We start from the raw sequence: 19,782 nt of genomic DNA, 5'->3' as shown, positions 1-19,782 counted from the left end.
AAAATTAACGATAAGAAAAATATGCAAATAAAACCTGTAATAAGTATCTATACCATAACAAACTAGTATCCGGATACAGTGTTTGAGTATCTATGCCTTTGACAACTGTACTGCAAACATTATATTGTCATAAACCTTTAATTACTATCATGTTTGCATTAATGCTTTTTTTACAACCAAAGTAACAGAAGTGAAATCAGCAATTATTCTAGAAAACAAATTAACTGTATTAATCCTCACTTCTAGTCTATGGATTTCTGCACTGCGGTTGCACAGGTTGAGAAAACACAAGCTTTTTTTTTCTTGTTAGGCAACTAAATATGACTATATAGTTTGGGCAATGGGGACATTGAATGTTAAGCCAACGAGCCATATAAGTTATTAGTATGTAATTGTTGTTTTTGGAAAATCAGATGTATAATGCATCTACAATATTTCATGCTTTTTTGTTGCGTAGCTCCCGCTGGCACTAAACAAGCATGGTGTCCTCTGTATAAAAATCAATAAAAATACCAAAAGCCAAGGTGCTTTGATCTGGACTTGCTGTTTTGCAAGTTTATCATTATTGAGTGTAATTTTTTTTGCAGCAACGTCCTTCTAAAAAAAATCAACTTATGCACTGAACAGGATATGGATACAGAGTGGTATCTTGCTTTCTGACCATAAAAATACTTCAGGTTTTTCTTTAAAGAAAAAGGAATAGATTTAGATCTGAGCCTTGGAGCACCCCACATGTGAGACTTTTATTGGAAAACTAAAACTGCTATCTGACTGGTATGACTGAAACCATTTAATAGCTTTTACTTTAAAGTCGGCACACAATTCAAGATATGTGAATGAAATATTTTAATCTACTGGGTCAAATATGGGTAATAAAAAGGCTTTCATTATTTCCACAAAATTAAAAGAAGAATATTTTAACCAGTAGCAGTTGGGGTAGAAAATAGTCTTAGGTCATATCTCCATCACAGTGTGGTAAAGTCCTCTATATTCAAAAAGACTATTTAGCTGCAGTTCAGGAAAACAGGAAGAAACTCTGAGACAAAAAAAATAATAGCTGGCACTCCACGTCCGAATATTTCCATGAAACCATCCATCTAAGATAATGGGGTTTACACACACACCTGTCAAAACAGAACAGTAGCATGAACACACAGACTGATGCACAGATACGCACCGCTCTTCATTTCTGCCTCAGTTTATCACACAGAGACAGAGCCAGTTGTGTGGTGGAAGCAGGTGTCACTCTCAGCTCATTACCCCTGGCAGGGTTGATCACCCTGTTTGGAGAGCAATAAGACACACCTCACTGGAGAAAAGGAGGGATCAGGGAGCTGCAGGAAGAGGAGGAGAGACAGAGGGAGGCAGGAAGCTGAGATGTTGAGTAGGACATTATTCTGCAAAGTGGCTGAAGACATAAAGAAAGCTTAAAGAAACTGTATATAAATGGAAAATGGGATTAAAACAACCAATAATAGACACTCTATTCCTTTTAAAACTACCGTTTAGTGTCTGAGTTGAGATGTAGTAAATGTAATTGCAGCATGAAGCAAGTATTCAGATTTTCCTTTGAAGCTGTTCTGTCTGTAAACTCACAGATCGTTTTTGTCTATTTTACTTTTGTGCAGATTCGACTACAAGGAGATGCTCCACAATTCCACCTTCTGCTTGGTGCCCCGGGGCAGACGGTTGGGCTCCTTTCGCTTCCTGGAAGCGCTGCAGGTAAAAACTATTTTTTTAAAACAAAGTACAGCGGCACAAACCCAGAGTATCCTGAGTTAGCAAGGCCTCTGTTGTAAGTTAAAACCCTGCAAGCTGTATCACTAGAAAGAATAATAAATACCAACGTCATGCCTCCAGTTCGCAGCTGAATTTTAATACCTATCAAATAAAAGCTAGCTAATTAATTTCCCTGCCATTATTTTCCACTTGATCCTCTTTTGATTAGAAATCTCAAATATTTACCAGAGAATGAAGAAACGCCACTGTTGGGGATCAGGGTGTGAAAATGGAAAGATAGAACTAAAGTTGTTAACAGGGACGTAAAGGGATGTCAAACCTGAAGAACTTTGAAAATAAATTATATAGAAAATGAGCTTCCTAGATAAATAGGACCTCATCCTGTTCACAGTTGTTTGTGCAGCAGTATTTACCTTAAAGAAAAAGGAACAAGATGTGGTGATAGGGGTGAACATTAGTGGGGAAATAATACCTTTCCTCCAGTTACTGTATCCAAACCAATGAAGTTAGGATCTGATTTATCGCTTCCAATTAGTAATTAGAAACCAAAGATTGTGCTGCACTAATGATTCCTGCTGATAAACTCTGGAAAATGCAATTTCTCATCTGTTAAAGATTTATTCTTGCTTTATTCTTGTTGTGGAAACAACATTAATGTTAATTATGTGTTTTTTGCAGGTTTGGGTTCAATTATAATCTTCACTGTAGGGGAGCTTTAGATTTGAAATACTGGATCATTCCTTTAACCTCACAGTTATGCACTACGATGATTTAGTCTATTAAAAAACTAGTAAAACCTGTTGATGTTTTGTTCAAGGATAAAAATGCTCAAGAGATACTTCAGCAAGACACTGAAGCAACTTATTTGAAGCAAAATAAAGGTATAGGCTTAAATATGTTTTATTTGGAGGAATTAAGAGTTCTGGCATCCTGTAAAGATAAGAATTGAAATGTTTATTTTATTATGCAGCTAACATGGTGTGCCACCCAAGTAGGAGGAGCTCCACACCTTATAGCAGTGAATGGTGCAGCGTTGAGCTTCTCTAGATTAGGTAGAACCTGCACAGGATTAGATGCGAAAATCCGGCTCTCATTTCTGTTATTGGAATCAGATGAATCATTTTTTCTTCCTCCAGCATCACTTATCTCCCTCTACGTGTCTGTTCATCCATTTCTCTAATTCTTCTGAGGCACCACTGCACTGTCCTTTACCTCTCCTTTCCAAGCACTTCTGTCCACAGAGCGCACCCACAGAAGTGTGCTTATCTCACTATCAGCAGCCACACACACAGGGACAGAGAGACACGCCGCACTTCACTCAAGAGTGAAATATGCCCTTTTCTCTCCTTTCTCCATTTGTCTGACTCACATGATCCATCAGTTTCCCACCCTGCCGTTGAAGATGAAGGGTGCCGAGTGTGCAGGCTTTTGAGCTTTGCATGCGAATGCCGCTCTTCTTTGAGGTCGAGGCGTTCCTGCTGTGGATGCGTTCGTGTCCGGTTGCGTGCCCTGAGCCCAGGGGCCACCTCAGCTCCAGCTGACACCTTTATGACCCAGGAGTGACAGGGCTGTCATTACATCAAACTACCAAACACGCACACACACCACCTGCTCCCTGCATCCTTCTGCCAAAGGTCACACTCATCCTCTCTATCTGCCCTTTTTCATCTATTTCTTTTTTTTGTCTGTATATCCACTTTCTTTTGCCTTTTTGATCTTTTTTTTTCTCGTTTTTGAACTCCCATTTCTCCTTATCATTCCTGCAGCTCACCACCTCTGAGTAATAAACTCTGCCGCTCCTGATGTTACCATTTCAAACTGATGTGGCAAAAAAAAGAAGAAAACAGGCAAACACAAAGGCTGAATGAACACTCGATATTGGGTTCAAAGGATTCAGGCCCTCTGAGCGCGCTCTCCTCCTTCAATGTTTGGAGGCTTTTGAATGATTAAAAGATATTTTAGAAATCAACTAAAGAGATGCCAAACAAATAATTAAGAAATTCTTTTAGTGTATTTTTGATTTTGTGAGAGTTGATCAAAGGTTTGGTTTGTATCACGCTGCCTTTCATTTCTTTTATTTTCATTGTAAATAAAGCACCCTAGCATATCAGCAGATGAATCTTCCATATTTTCTATCTGTGCCTATATATTGCACTGCTCTTTATCTTGACTGAACATTTATTTTTGTTTATCGAGGAGCTGGGATCCTGCGGTCAGGGGTCTTTTTCTTGTATATTGAGTTACTATGATCCCTGCAACATTGATGCATACATAATGTCTGCTTATTATTGATGCCTGCTGATATAAAAAAACTATTTTTTTGCTTCATAATAAGTATTCACCCTAAGCTTCCATACAAGCTGGGGAGGCTTGTTTTGCAGAAAGTTATGTAGATATAACAGATTCAGAAATGAAGGCTTCCCTCTTTGTATGTCTCAGGCTGCATGTGTGCCGGTGATGCTGAGCAATGGCTGGGAGCTGCCTTTTTCAGAGATCATCGACTGGAACACTGCCGCAGTCATCGGCGACGAGAGGCTCCTGCTGCAGGTAACGGCTCCCGTGCAGCTCTATCCCCTTCTCCCGGGGGCGCCACCTGATAAATAAAAAATAAAAAAACATGCCAAATCAGTAGACTAACCCAAACCCAGGCTCTAAATCCAGGTTTGGTTTTAAGATGAGGTGCCTATGAGAGACACGGAAACTCCAGCAGCATACAGAGTCCCTCAAAATGTCTCTCAGCACCTTCAATTTGTTATGAGAGGGCAAATAAGCAGACCAGGCCAATGAATTTGGTGGGAATTGCCTGTGCTTCATGGGGAGAAAAGTAATTATATGCCCATTAAATCTTAATTTGAATAAAGTACGTGATCATATTGTTTGGCATGGGGCGCTCGGTGTGTGCAGCACCAAATGTGCTTCAATCATCCTGGAATATTCTTCAGATGGCTGCTATGAATTCAGATATAATAGAGGGAGAACAAATAACCACATTATTATTGGGATATTTAAGTATAGGAGGCTGATGACTGTATTAGTAGTTATTATCATACAATATGCAAAATGCTGCTTATGAAAAGCATGTTCTTAAAAACAAAGAATATTTATTTTTGGTTCCTTTTATTTAAATAATCCATTAGTTTCTTTTTTTCACCAAAATAACATCTCCTTTTAAAGCTACTTTTTTTTCTTTCAAAACCAGTGTGTAGCTGCTGGTTTGCTCTTTACACTTGATGGGGTCAAATTCGAAGGTGACATCTGATGTCTCAGTAAACACCCTCATTAGTTTTCTTGCTGAGACCTGGATGAGCAGTAAGTGAACCCCTCAGAGTCGCCGCTCAGATGTGGAAGCAGGCTTGATCCTGCCATCCCGCTCACAGCTAAAAAGCAAATTAAAGTATTTTCCAAAATGCCAAAGCCTACCTGAAGTTACAAAAATGAAGGCTTGACTGTTGACCAGAGCCGGATCCTGACTGATGGGAATTCACCTGCTGCTTCAAGCATCAACATCTTAAAGGTGGAAAAAGCAGATGCATAAAAATCCATGGTCATTATTTTCTGTCACTTACTTGTGATACGAAGACCTTCCATGCACTTCTGGCTAATCCTAAAGTTTCATAAACTTTTGGTACATTTTACAGGTTTTTAAAGTACACACATTGAAGAGAAAAAAAAGTGGAAAAACTTATAAAATAGTTATCTCTTAAAGCAGTTCTTCTAGAGCTGAAATAGCCATTTGATTTTTTGTTTGATCCAGGTTTCTTGCAGCCCCCTGCAGCAAGGTACGGGATTGTTAGGCTGCTGCTAAAGCAACTAAGCTAATAGGTGCTTTAATAAACCAACTGCTTAGCATCGCTTTTTGTGTGGATGACACAACAATTTAAAAGCTCTATCGATCAAGTTGAACCATGATATATTACATTCTTATCATATTTTCTTGATATTAAATCTACATGTACAAGTCAATCCAAGTGCAATAATCCAAGTCAATTATGTAGTCTTTCCTTAGCTTTTTACTGTTAAGATATTTAATATACAATAGAAACAACTATTACAACTTATGTTTTTTTTTTTTTTTTGTATTATATCAACTCTTTTTATATTGTCGTTTTTTTATCATATATGGCATCTTGCTTTAACTCTGCCCTTTCTACTCTACGTAAGCTACTTGAACCAGAATTTCTCTGAAGGAGTAACCCATAGGGATAAATAAAGATGAATCTAAGTCTAATGTTGCAACTGTGCAGTTTACTGTCAAACAGCCTGATTAGCAATTTATCTGAGAGAAAGATGCTTATTATTTAAGGGTTTTTTTCACAGCAGCTATTGAGATCCTCATCAGAATGAGCCCAAGTTGCATCTAAGTTTTCCAAATCTTTTCAATACTAACCTGCACTCAATGTTCCTGTTCATGCATGTTGGCTAGTAGGTGCTACAGCACACGCTCTGTCTAGCCCCTGTGTACAAGACTGCAATCAATTCAGTTATTTTCCAAAAGGTCTTTACTTTACGATTTTGGTGCACAAGCCACTAGTAGCAATGCTTAGAACGGTTTAGTATTCCTGCTTCACCACAAGGAGGCAGTATTTTATGGAATCACTAAATACTGAAGTTTTTAAAGGAAATACCCACTATTGGGATTTAAACTCTCACAGAATAGTAATGGTGTATTTCTCAATTAGCCCCCAAAATTTGGACTTTTGCACATAATGTTTTACACATGCAACTTAACTCTGGACACGGCAAAGTAAGCTAGCTTCATAAATATATAAAACCTATTGATTAAAGCCATGCAATTAAAGGTAAATTTAACAACTAGGTAGCAGATTTAGCAAAACAATCTGCTACCTAGCCTCCTAGCTTGACTTGTATGTTCAGTTATTATGACTAGTAATCAAGCTAACAATTTGCTGTCTAGGAAATAGAAGATTCCTAGTTGTTATTATGAATCCTTAGTTAGTTAAACAAAATTCTATAAAAAAAAAAATTTGATCCAATTTTATTATTTGTTAAAAAAGGGGAAAAAATCTGCCTTCAGGGTTAAAAAAGATAAAGATTCTTCAAAGTACTTTAGCTAATTTGTTCTATGTTCTTTCATGGGTAAACATTGGTGCTATTAGAATGAACTTTTCTTCAGATTATCTGAATTATTCTACAAACTGCTAAAAATGAAATGTTACGGTGGATGTATGTTTGACCTTCTTTAGCAGTTTTTTAATCTGTTGAATGTCCTGCCTGTGTCTGGCAGTGTGTGCTGTGCTGAGCTTTACCAGAGCGCTGTTTGTTTTACAGATTCCTACCACCGTGCGCTCCATCCACCAGGATAAGATCCTGTCCCTCAGACAGCAGACTCAGTTACTCTGGGAGGCGTACTTCTCCTCTGTGGAGAAGATAGTGCTGACCACACTGGAGGTGAGGAGTGGAGGCAAACATCTAAACTTGCTACGTACACAAAGCTGCCTGCTCTTTTGGCCTTCTTTGTCCTCCTGTGCTCTGCTTCTTTATTTTTCACCATCTTAGAGGGATTTTAGTGTCTCTGCAGACTCAGTAACAATAACAGGCCAGGATGGAATAAAAATCCTTCACATTTTAATGAAAAATGTCTTACAAATTCTATTAATGTGATCTAACCTTCTTTTCATTTTTACTGTATTTGAGTTTCATTCCCAAAAACATTAATAGTGCATTCTTGATATCCTCACTGTCAAATAAATGAGGAGGTTTTGGTTTCATGATAATCTTGAGAAATTTTAAGAAAGAATCATTTATTGTTACTGGAAGGATTTAATCCAGTGTCCCTTAAACTTATTTTGCTCCAAACTTGTTTTCATCACTGCCAATCAAGTCCGTAAAATTGAAGGTTTTCTGTATGAAGAGTTTTTACATTTGTCAAATCATCCTAAATTTGAATAATGGGTTTCATTGAGGTTTTCATAAAGTCTTTCTTTCAAGTTGATAAAATGACGTCTCGCCAGTCACACCGTAAAATGCAGGCTGATTATCAATTTTAAAAGAAAACTCTTATTATTTTGAAAGTCAGAAATATTTTCTGAGAAAAAAGGTTCTGAACATGATGTTCTTATCCTAGATTAAAACCTTCTGTCCCTGTACTTTGAAAGATAAGTGATTGTGGAGGTTGATGGGTCTGATTGTGCCTCATAGCTTCACGGTTCAGGGTCATTCACAAGACAAGAGTACTTATGAAGGACTCTATTTATTTTATTGTATATGAATGACCACTAAGGTCATGCAGAAAATTTTCCACTTAAAAACAAATCTATGCTTTGAATCTCAGTATTTCACAGCTGCAAATCCTACCAAGACATGACGGTCCACATGAACACACCATGTGAGGATTCATTAGAGGAGCAGGCATCAGTAGGACAGCTAATATACCACACATACCTAGCTTTTATAAAAGAGTGGGGGAAAAAATCACTAGTTTAATTTTCAGTTTTTCTCACAATGTGGGGATTAGAGTCAACATGCGAAAGAGGAGGCTCTCATCAGATGAAACCAAATCTAAAGGTTATGACCTTCATGTGTGAGGGAGAGCTAACACCATACAGCATTTACTCCTGTGTTCACTGTTACCTGCTGTTAAACAGGGTGGAGGTGTCATCATACTGTGGTGATCAGGAATCTGTGTCTAGTTCTTGAGGACATTGATGGAGTAAAACATGGGCAATGCAGATAGGAAGATTGGCGACTGCCAAAGGCCTCAAACAAGGAGAACAACAGCAGACAGATGCAATAAAATGGTTATTGTCAAAGCTTAGAATAATCTAGAGTTAAATCCAATTCAGACAGAAGCAGAAGAAAATAATGCTTAAAGAAGCCAACCCTCCCAGTCTAACGGATTTTAAACTGTTATACAAAAAAACCAGCAAAGATTTAGGTATATGAATATGCAAAATTGGTAATGCCATTCCCTTCATAGTGTGTCGTGGTGTATCTAACAAATTTCCAGTGGATCTATTTTTGTTTTTTTGTGTAACATAAGCCGATTTTTTTTTTTTTTTATACAATGAGAAGGAAGAAGTTTATAGGATTTTAGATGAGGCAGCGTAGTAGTCAGGTTACTGCAAAGCAATGATCTAAATCATTGTTTTATTTTTAAGTTTTATTCCTGTCGTTTATAAACATTTGTCAACAATCAGATTCTCTGATGTAACTTATCTAGAGGTCTTCTGCTGAAAACTCTTAAATTAGCTGCTAATCTCTGCCCATAGCTTGCTTTAATGAGTGAACAGTCAAACTTTAGAGAGTTGGTACTGACTTAAGGAAGCAAAGGAGAAATAAACTGGAGGTTTCTGCTTTCCTTCTGGACAGATAACCTGTAGTTAGCATTTGGGTACCTGGTGACTGGCAGGAATTCAACTTTTAGCTTTCTCTGTTAAGTAATAGAATTTTTCTTGGTTGGAGTTTCGTGTGGGGGATATAATTTTAGCATTTTAAACAATTATTTTGGTAAATGGCCTGTACTTTTATATGGCTTATATAGATAGGAGACTTGACCAAAGCACTTTACACTAAATTCAGTCATTCACTCACACACTGATGGTGGCAAACTACATTGTAGCCCCAGCTGCCCTGGGGCTCGCTGACAGAAGCGCCGTACACCGGCACCACCGACCATTTTCTTGCTCCACGTTTTAGTCCAATTTTCCCTTTTCTGTTTCCCTTTTGCATCTGCTTTTGCTCTAAAGCTGAACTGCAGCAGCAGGAACCCGTTTGGTTGACAGCGTGCTCTGAAAAACTGCTTCTTGTGGACATCCACATCAAATCAGGTTGAATTTATGTTTTTCTAAACAAGTGATGAAGTAATGAGCAGATGTCCTGGTTCATCCCTACTTTCTGAATAGCCTTTTTTCACCAAGCATCCTGAATTTCTTTTTGTTGTTTAAGTGCTCTTAATCATTCGTTGTTTAGGTTTTCACACGGTTTCTTTAGAGGTTTGCTTCTGACTTTTAAACGAGATTTGAACAGTTGACAAAACAAGTCTATGTGAAAAAAGGAGTGAAGGTTTAGTGCCTTGTACATTTTCCTTCATTTCTGTCTGTAATCTTCCAGATGTTTTCCTTTTCTCATTCTTTTGAATCCACATTGCTGCCAAAGCTACAGTTTTGAACACTGCAACTACTCAAACCCTTTATCCAAACTTCCCATTTCCACCCACTCCTGAAAGACAAAACACAAGCTTCTAGCTTCAAAGTCAAACTTTTGATCTGGCTCAACATGTTTGGTATGTTTGATACAAAGCCATGTCTCCCTGCGACCCATCACACAGAGTCAGACGAACGTCTTCATATGTTAAGACGGCCAGACGCACATGGCTGCACCCAAGCATAGCACGCCATCACTCTGCTCCGAAGTGCAAGGTGACACTGAGACAGCTTTGGACTCACTCAACTAATGGTTGTTTGTTTTAAATGCACTGATGGCTTAAAAAAAAAAACTCAGTCTGACCAAATGTCCTGAAGCAAATGGTGCTGGGAGTGAAAAAGAGAGAAGGATGTGCAAGAAAGAGCAAAAAGGAGCACAGGTGACATATTTAAATTGGGTTGCAGATGATGGGTGACATTGTAGGTTTGTGTAAGTGAATCTGCACAATCTGCCACTCCGATTATTTCTACCTATTATGCTGTGCAGTTCTGAGGCGAAAGAATATTCAGCTAAGATCTGTGGATGCAAAGCATTTACAGATGCATCCTCGTTAATTAGAATATCATTTAAAAAATGTAATTTATTAAACAAATACTAATGCATATTAAGCATTTATTTCTTACAAGTAAAGTTAGCTAAAATTCTTTCGGTCAGACATTTACTGTTTTACATGAAAGCTATTAAAAATCAGTTCTTCTCACACTACCAGAGTTTTATGGGAAAACTGCTTATTAATTCTGTGCAGGTGAGTATAACTTTGAGCCTCCACAATAAGGAAAAAACACAAAAAAAGGAATTTTTTTCAGACCGCTGCAACTCAGCAAATTAGTGCTAAAGTTAGATGGAGGGAAAAGTCTAGAGGAAAGCAAAGGAGGAAAAAATTAACTGAACTATTAAGAAAAACTTTAATATGAACGGCTATCTACAAGAAAAGGTAGTAGTTTCCACTATACTGAAAAAACTTTATTGAATGGCTTATATAATCTTTCTGTGGAATATTATCAATAGGGAGAAAAACACCTGAACAAAAATACAAACAAATCAAGGCTCGTCCCGTTCATGCCACGCTACTTTAATTGTTGTGGTTTTTTTCCAACCATATATTACTTTAACTTATTTCTTTATTTATTTTAACCCTGATTCAATGACAATCGGGGCTAAATCTTGCAGCTCATCAGCGTAGCCCAATATAAAGGCTATACCTGGTATTTTGCAGCAGCGAGCTAATAAAAGTTAACCCATCATGTGTTGTTTTCTGTCAGGGACAGCAGCATTTCAACCAATCACAAGGACGGTATCATCAGAGCCGTGCTGCCGGTACAGCCATTAAACTCACCAATTAAAGCTGGGTCTGCAGCGTGCTCCCACAGAAGCAGGATTTATCTGTCACGCTGTAATTGGTTGATGGTGGCTGTTCTGAGGTGAGATTGAGTCGTCCATCATGTCCGACTGAGGGCCGCCGACGGGGGAGGAGCTGCAGCCAAGCGAGCAGAATTGCCCGTCATAAGGTGTAAAGGGCTGCAGGGTTTGAAGGTGGCAGCCGGGGCTTTTTTTATAGAGAAGTCGACGGGTTTCTTAGGTAATCTGTTCTACTGAAGCGAACCGTTATCGACTGGCCCCCAGGGGACAGAGCTCGGAAAAGTAAAAGAAACTTACACTGTGCTGTTGTTCTCTTTCCTCACATCACTTCCCCTCTGAGGACGTTTTATTTTGCTTTGTTAGTTAGTACGGCACCGTCCTCTTCCTCTGTATTATTAGCTCTAAAGTGCGAACAGCATTCACAAAGCTCTCTCTGTCTCTTTTCAGGGCTATATATTCACCTTTTGAGTTTCCTCGCCACAGCCGGGCACCTCCTTATTCAATAGCTGCTATAAAACACGGCCACAAACCTGTGTCTGTTTTACTGAAGCAATTTAGCTTGGCTCAAGGGCACAGCAGCAATATCTCTCATCCTCCGCCTGCCTGTTCAGCAGAAGGCGTCTCCAAGCTTTAGCGGAGGAAAATCGTGCCCATTTTCCCGTCGGATCGTTTGACTGACTGCTCCATTTGGGCCGAGAAAGTATTGAGGCAGGCTTGACAGACTGATGCTTAGATACAGCTGACAACTCTGTCTGCATTGTCCCACTACAGCTGAGACCCCCCCCGCCTGATCGGCACACATTCTTCTTGCTCCATGATCTGACCCGTTTGGGAAATATTATAACCAGAGAACTCGTTTAATTTGACTTCACTTGGTGAGGCAAGCCAGCAACATATTACTCTCAACGCCATCAATAGCTGCTTTTAAGGTGGTGCAAGGCTAAAATTGTAGAAGCTAAGCTATTCTTACAATTTTAACCTGCAGTTATATAGATTGCAAAATACATAACATAGGAGATAATTTACAAAAGAATATGAAAGAAGAAGAAATTAAGTGGAAAGGTTTAAGCTGCATGTTCTGGATAGATGGAGTGTTCAGGTGACATGTAGACTGTTGGTAAGAAAACATATTTTTTTATTTATAACAAAGTAGTCATATAACCTGGTTACATTAGCTTATTATGCTAATTTATTTTAGTCTGATTAGTCACCTGATAATTAAGATCTGAGGTTTTTTTCAAATTAAAGTTGCATCGTTTAAATAAATGTTTAAATAGGGAAACCAAACATCCATCTTTGTCAGCGTATGTCCACCTTTCATGTTCTCTCTAGGACATCTGAGTTAAACGTCAGGTTTAATCGTTTTTCACAGGACCAACAGGTTCATACTTAAGTTGACCGCCTCAGTGTTTCTCAGTAGAAAACTACGGAAATGATGCAAACAAGGTTGCTGAATGAAATCCTCTGGATAAGTGGAGGAGAAACTATGGAGCACTATGAAACCATGATATAGGAAACTTTAGGTAAGCTTAGGGCTGTAAACCAGCAGCTTTTATCACGATACCACATTATATCCATTTGATTTTATTAATTTGCTGATTTCACCAAGACTGTGATGAATGTTTCTACTAATATCAACCCACATAAAACATCTCTAAAGCATTCTTCTAATTGTAGAAAAAACAATAATAGATCACCATCTCACTATAGTCTTGTGCCTTTTGCATTACAAAACAAAGGCAGATCTTAAGGAAGACTGTGTATTGATGTTTCTATTTTTACATCTCTGTAATTGGATCATTAATCATTTAATCATACTGGAATCTGGATTGATGTATTCTTGCACCCCTGATTTTCAGCATGACTCACTTTGGTTGAACAGCACCCACGCTAATATTATGCTAACTGTTCTACGTAGCCGTTCCTGAAGGAAAAGATAAAAAGTGAGTTGAGGCATTTTGAAGGGTGCTGAGTTGGTATTCATGAAGAATGGCCAAGATAAATTTGTTGTGTCACCAATTAAAAAGTTCCGGATACGCCATAGGTGGAGCAGATGTTTTATGATGGCTGAAACCATAACATGTGGGCGAGGATCACTGAACATCTAGCTGGTTCCTCTTCCCTCACAGAGGAAATGTTAGGGTAAGGTTTGGAGAAGATTCTCAGTCATCTGGATGATAGTTTTGAAAGGAGTGTGAAGGAAGCCATTTATGTTAAGAGAAAAATCAACCTTAAACAGGGAAGGTTCTCTCAGCTCTGAAAAACTGACAATGCAGCAATAGTGTTAATTCCTTCCAGCTATCATCTCAAACCACATCGCCGTGCAGGGAACCAAAACAACTCGCCTGGTCAGACAGGCCAACAACGACTCCCCTTTTCACTCCCCATTACTAAGGGGTGGACCTGTTCTCCGGTTCAATTTGACTGTTTTCTAAGCCATAACAAGGCTTTGTTGGGCTACTCTATAAAGCTTGCAACTCAACGCCATTCCAGACATTTTGAATTAAAAAAGCTTCCTGGATCAAAAGCAAAACGTCTTCAGACTTGGAAAACAAAGTCCAAGGGTTTGGGTTTTTTTTTTCACTTTTTTAACTTTGTTGGAATGTTAGGAAGGTTTTCTCCCTGATAGAGCTAGTGGACCAAGGAAAAGAACCAGCCTCCTGTTCAGCTACTGAAGAGGATTCTTGTTTTTCTTGTTTTATAATTTCTAATCTCCTTGCCAACATTTTCACTTATTTCTTGAGCAATCAAAACATGATAAGCAAGTCTAGACAGAAATAGATGGAGAGACGTAGGCGATAAAGAAAACTAGACTTCAATATAAACATTTAATTTGATGAATAACTTTCTCTGCAAGATTTTAATCTTATATTTTCATTATAAACTCCCAAAGCAAAACATATGATGTTTTTTTTTGTCAGAATTTGATCACCCAGACATCATCAAACTAAAAAACCTCAGTCATGCTGGCGTTTACATGCTAATTAGCTTAGATCAGCTTATACTACAGGAACGATTATACTACAGAAAAGCTCATTTAAAGGAGAAAATTAGTTGTTTTACAGCCTGTTGTAAGTAATTCTGTAATTTATTATGTAAAGGAAGCATGGCCTCCAGGATTAGCTCACTACATCATGCTCTATTTAAATGAATGTGTTTTATACTAACTGTACACAATTTTAACTGTACTGCTTGATTTATTTTATAGACATAATGATAAACATTTTGATCACAAGAGACTTTAAAAGACAAAATCTTGAAATAGAGCTACCTATCTCTATAGTAACCCAGATTGATCGCTTCTTTACTTGAACCTTCCCTTTAAAGCTGTCATATAACCTTTGGAAAACGGTTTGCGCTCTTTGTCTGAACCGAGGCAGCTAAAGCTGCTCTAAAATTCATTAAAGTCTGAGAATCAGCTTCACCTCCTTGTTGTGTGGAAACTCTTCTCTGTGTGAAATGTTTTATTGGTGTGATTACAAGGCTCATTGATAAAAATCCTTTATGATTTCATACATTGTAATCTGAGAGGCTAACGATCAATCTTTTATCCACTCGTATAATTCTCATTTTTATGAGCTCTCTGGGATGGCTATTAAATGAGTGAAGGGGAAGTTTAGTGTTGGTTTCTGCCTGAACGGATCAGGAAACCTTGCAGATTAAAAGGTAATTTCGGAGACTCAAAATAAACCAAAAAGAAATAACAGTTTTCTTTTAAAGCATAAATCTCTTTTTTAGGTCTACTAAAGATACAGTTTCTAAAAAAAAAATTTTTTTAATCATCCGACTTTATCGGAGTCCTAGTTTCTAATCATCCTAGTTTCTGAAAATTAGATTTCCCTAAAAAGTGAACAGCATGAAACAATAATAGTAATCAGGGTGAGTTTGTGAAGCAGCGTAGAAAAGGAAGCTTGACACCAACAAAGACGTGTTACCTACAGCCTGATTAGAGTTAAAACTGAGCTCAGTAGTTTTCTTCCTGAAGTCTTTACCTGGTTTCCTTCTTGTGTGCAGATAATCCAGGACCGAGTGCTGGAGGACGGCTCCAGGAGCAGCCTGATGTGGAACAGTCACCCTGGAGGCCTGTTTGCCTTGCCGCAGTATTCGGGCTACTTGGGAGATTTCCCGTTCTACTACGCCACATTGGGTCAGTAACACAATATCAGAGCAGCACTAAGCCGCCAAGCAGTCGTCACACAGTTTACCTACATTCCCCTTTTTGCCAACTTGCAGAACTTTTTTTTTTTATTTTTGTTGCAGAAACGTAAATATTTTGTCTCTCTAAAATATTCAAGCACATTATAAATATAACATAATACCTGGGACTGTACAAAATAATTAATGAATTCACTTTTAATGTGAAATAAATCCTGCATTATTCATCCATTGGGGGTAAAAAGTGTGTTGGAAATGGGAGCTGCTCAAAGTTTGCATGTTTCTGTCTTCATAGTCGATTATTATAGTTCCTACATTACCTCTAATGAAAAATGTCTTCATTCCTCAAACCGCCATTGGACAATTTAGCCTTCTAGCTTTACAAAAAACTAGATAAAAAAATTCTAGCCGAGCCTTGCACCTTTTCGAGACGCTTTAAACAATTCCTGAAGAGAAGGTCTTTCAGGATGAGCATTCAAAATTTAGGAACTATTGGATTTGATTTGGCTCAAATTAAAACGTTATCGTTGGACCATAGCGTTTCTAAAACTTTCTTCTGCTGAAGTCATCCAGTCCGTGTTATTTTCCTTTACATCTTCAGACACAACAGGTTTTGTTCCATTCTGTTGGCTGCTTTGAAACTGTGACTAAAACCAGTCCCTAACCATAACGCTACCCTTGCCGTGTTTCTCTGTAGTCGTGTTTTATCAGCTTTGGAAAGTTCAACCTAGTTTCATCAGATTACGACACAGTTTCTCATAAAGGCATATTTTGACCGGACCTGGGTGTTAATTATTTTAAATGCTGTTGCGACCAAGGAGTGAATGTTTTCTCAGGAAACAGGAGACGGTTGTCTCTTGGACTAAATCTGATTGGCAGCATAACAATAACCTTCACACCGACCTGCTGCTCCTCCAGTGGCTGTGTCGGGCAGCAAGTGGAGTGGACCAATGGGCCCGTGACGGATGTTTGTATTAGTTCTGCTGACACTCCACCCCGTCCATCACTGGTTTTAAAGCCAGCATTGCTGCTGCCGTCACTGCTGAGACCAAATTCCTGCCGCTATGGTTCAGAAGCGCCAATATTTCCCCCTCTGCCACGTATCTGCAACCTGACTTCCTCACTCCATCATCATCGACTGCTGCTGCTCACACACACACACACACACACACAGACAGGCAGCAGCAGAATGAACTCGGCTGATGAAGCAGCCAGGTTTGCCTCCGGTTATGAAAATGGATGGATGTGGTGACAGGCAGGGATTACAATGGCTGCTACTGAATTTGTTTGTCAAGGAGGAAGCAATTAAACACGGATGGGCTTTTAGGAGGCAAAGTGGCTTGTCACTGATGGGTAAATGTGTGAAACCAAAGACAGATCATTCCTTTCTAACAGACTTTCTTCTCCCTCTCAAAGAGCCAATAACAAACTACCAAGGTTGTTGTCATGCATATTAACACCCCGAGTCACACTGGAGAGGCCAGATAGCATTGTTGACTGAGAGACTTAAAAAAGCCAAATTTAAACTTTAAACACTAATAATCTAACTGACCTGATCTTGTTTCTGTGATGTTTCAGTGTGTAATTTCTTCTGTTGTTTCTTGTGTACAGTCACTGTGTTTTGTGTAAAAGCCTAACTGGGGACAGGCATTGAGAATTAGCCTTAGCTAAAATGTTGTAGTGTGTGACATGATTCATGAAACATACTTGTCCCTATCAAATAAAGGAATAAAATAAAATAAAAAAAAGAATTTCCAAAGATAAACCTCAAAATCTGAGATCAGTAACCCAGGGTTTCCCAGACTTTAGTGAGAGGATCAGTGATCCTCTGGGTTTTTAGTTTGTTTGTATGTTTTCAAGCTTAGTTTGAAAATAAGAATTTACAAAAATATATGAGAAATATTTTCATTTGAATCCAAAAAATCGAAAGCATATTCTCTCACTCAATCAGTAATTTCTTTATTAAAAATTTACTGTACGAAAAAACATTTTGGACCGCCTTTTTACAAACTCGGGTAGGGCTGAAATAATTAATCTGATTAATAAATTATTTCAATAATAAATTGTGATTAATTGGAATAATCCTCAATTTAGTAATTTATTTCTTAATTGGAGTACAGAAACTCTTCAACATTTAAGATTTTTTTTTAAAACAGTTTCATTTGTCTATATGCTCCATCCAGAATTTTAATGGAAAAGTTTTAGTTTCATCTGGTTTAAATCTGTTAAAAATCTTCTTTAGGGAACCTTTTGCTATGTGACTATTAATCTATGAATCCAAAAAATGATCCATACATTCATTAATTTCCAAGATAATCGTTAATTGAAGGCCTAACCTCAGGCTGCTTCCTAACTAATAAACAATTGAGGCAAAAATCAGGCTGATCCCAGAACAGGTTGTGAGTGGAAAATCGTCTCAAAATGGGAAGAAATAAAATCCCACCACAGGTGAACAGAACCTCCGATCCTGCAGAAGGAGGAAGGAGATGAATGGAGCGAGCAGCAGAGGGAGAAACACAGCAGGGAAACCAGCACCATGGAGCAGAGAGGGAGACTCGTTTGGTTTGTTAGAAGTTTCCTCAAAGCAAAATGGGAATTTCTCCTGACTTTGCTTTCCTCTTAACTCTTCTCTATGAAGGCTCATTTTGAAGATTACAAAACCTATAACTATTCCATGTCTCTCTATAGCTCCTCCATGAGCCTCCTGGCTCTATTGACAATATGGCTTCTCAAGGTGGCTGTTTGGGTTTTATTTTGGGGTATCCGATTGAAAGGGGCTCTGTATATTTCCGGCTTTCTGAAAACTAAAACTTTGCTCTCCCTAGTGTTGATCTATTTAGTACCCAAATCTTTATTAAAGTTTGTGTGAAAGGGCATCAAATTTCTGGAAGGTAATTCAGATGTTTTCCTAGGATGAAGTTTACAGCAAACAGACTCTGTTTTATGGAGTCACCAGCTGTAGGTGTTGAAGATCAGCGACCATTTTATCATGCTGTATAACAACTTCATCCCAAAAGTACAAACGTATGTTTCTGCCTCCCAGCAGCCTGAAGTGTTTTTGCAAACTTTCAGAAAGGGAGAAGTCTAATGTGCTCATGGAGGATGATAAAAGCCACTGAGTATCATGTGCCACAGGCAGAAAACAGCATGTGCATCTAAAATTTAGAATAGGCAGCCAGAGAAAAACGGTCTGCAGGTTCTGTTCAGGGTCTCATAACGACGTTCCAGGTCAGCCTCATGCCAGCAGATTTTAGAAACACTGAAGACTAAATATTTCTGCTTAAAAATAGTAAAAATTGTGCAGTTCACAAAGTTTGAAAACTGCATATTTGAATCTCCACATAAATTGCTGATTGGTGGAGGGGAGCATCGTGTAATGCTATCTCCTCCCTGCCATGCTTTGCTGGTTTGGGTTAGATTAGATTTAAATTAGGAGACGCTGGACGCCCTTTATGATCTGTCTGCCTCCAAGTCTTCTCTCCTTTTTTTGTTGTTGTTTTTTTTGTATTTTCGGCTTCGATTACTCTATTCCAACAGGAAGTCGGGCTGAATTTAAAGTCACATCAGCAGTCGGTTGTCTGTTTATCGAGCTGCAGAAAACGGCAGATGGAATATTTAGTGATCAAGAGATGCAGAGTTTTTCCAAACACATTAACAATGTTGAATATTTAAAGGCTGTTTTGAAAACTGTTCCGTCCTGTCGGTTAAAACCCTCCTCATTTGTTCCTGCTGACAGCCTCTTCTCCACTGAAAATAGATGTAAAAGGTTTGAGAATCTAAAGAAGAACTGAAGGCTTTCATTCTCAGAGTTTAATTACTCTGATGCCTGACAGTCGCCGTCTGTAAGCTTTCAAACTTGATTTAAGATCATTGCTGATTGTGTTTCTCTTGTGTTGCAGGTATTAAACCGTACCCTAAGTTCACTGCAGTCATCCACGCCGTCTCCCCGCTGGTGTCCCAGTCCCAACCCATACTGAAGCTGCTGGTAGCTGTGGCCAAATCCCAGTACTGTGCACAGGTAAATGTTTGCCGTCATTTATCCGGAGACTCAAACACCTGCACTGCATCATGCGGTTTGCGCGTCCCGCTCCACAATTGTGTTTTCCAACCAGAGCGATAGCAGAGCTCATCCTCTGTTTATGTGTGCTGTGAATTAACTCTGGAGGATTGAATTAGAGCAGCAGTTTGTAGCCGGGGTACATCTGTCTCCATGGCAGCCAAGACTCCTTTCTGCACAGCTGGAGATGGCGTGTATTGATTTCCCTGTTCTCTCCAGACCGAAGCGGGAAATGAAATGGAATTTGCTTCTGGATGGTGGAGGGTGTTTTTGTGGGAATGAGTGTTGGTGTGTTTAGGTTTATTTGT

At 38.7% G+C, this 19,782-nt stretch overlaps 1 protein-coding gene across 2 annotated transcripts in view; it reads left to right on the top strand.

Annotated features, from left to right (window-relative positions):
* ext1b (exostosin glycosyltransferase 1b) overlaps positions 1 to 19,782 on the top strand; it is a 148,312-nt gene that overhangs the window by 109,231 nt on the left and 19,299 nt on the right. For both annotated transcript variants that reach the window (XM_038277083.1, XM_038277082.1), the window contains exons 2-6: positions 1,629 to 1,722; positions 4,180 to 4,287; positions 7,030 to 7,149; positions 15,277 to 15,409; positions 19,317 to 19,435. In XM_038277083.1, coding sequence (XP_038133011.1) covers positions 1,629 to 1,722; positions 4,180 to 4,287; positions 7,030 to 7,149; positions 15,277 to 15,409; positions 19,317 to 19,435 — 574 coding nt within the window. The remainder of the gene's footprint in view (positions 1 to 1,628; positions 1,723 to 4,179; positions 4,288 to 7,029; positions 7,150 to 15,276; positions 15,410 to 19,316; positions 19,436 to 19,782) is intronic.

The sequence above is a fragment of the Cyprinodon tularosa genome, unplaced genomic scaffold, assembly GCF_016077235.1.
Source record: "Cyprinodon tularosa strain WSP-4 unplaced genomic scaffold, ASM1607723v1 ctg13, whole genome shotgun sequence".
Taxonomy (NCBI): Eukaryota; Metazoa; Chordata; class Actinopteri; order Cyprinodontiformes; family Cyprinodontidae; genus Cyprinodon; species Cyprinodon tularosa.
This window is presented reverse-complemented; position numbering and strand designations above follow the sequence as displayed.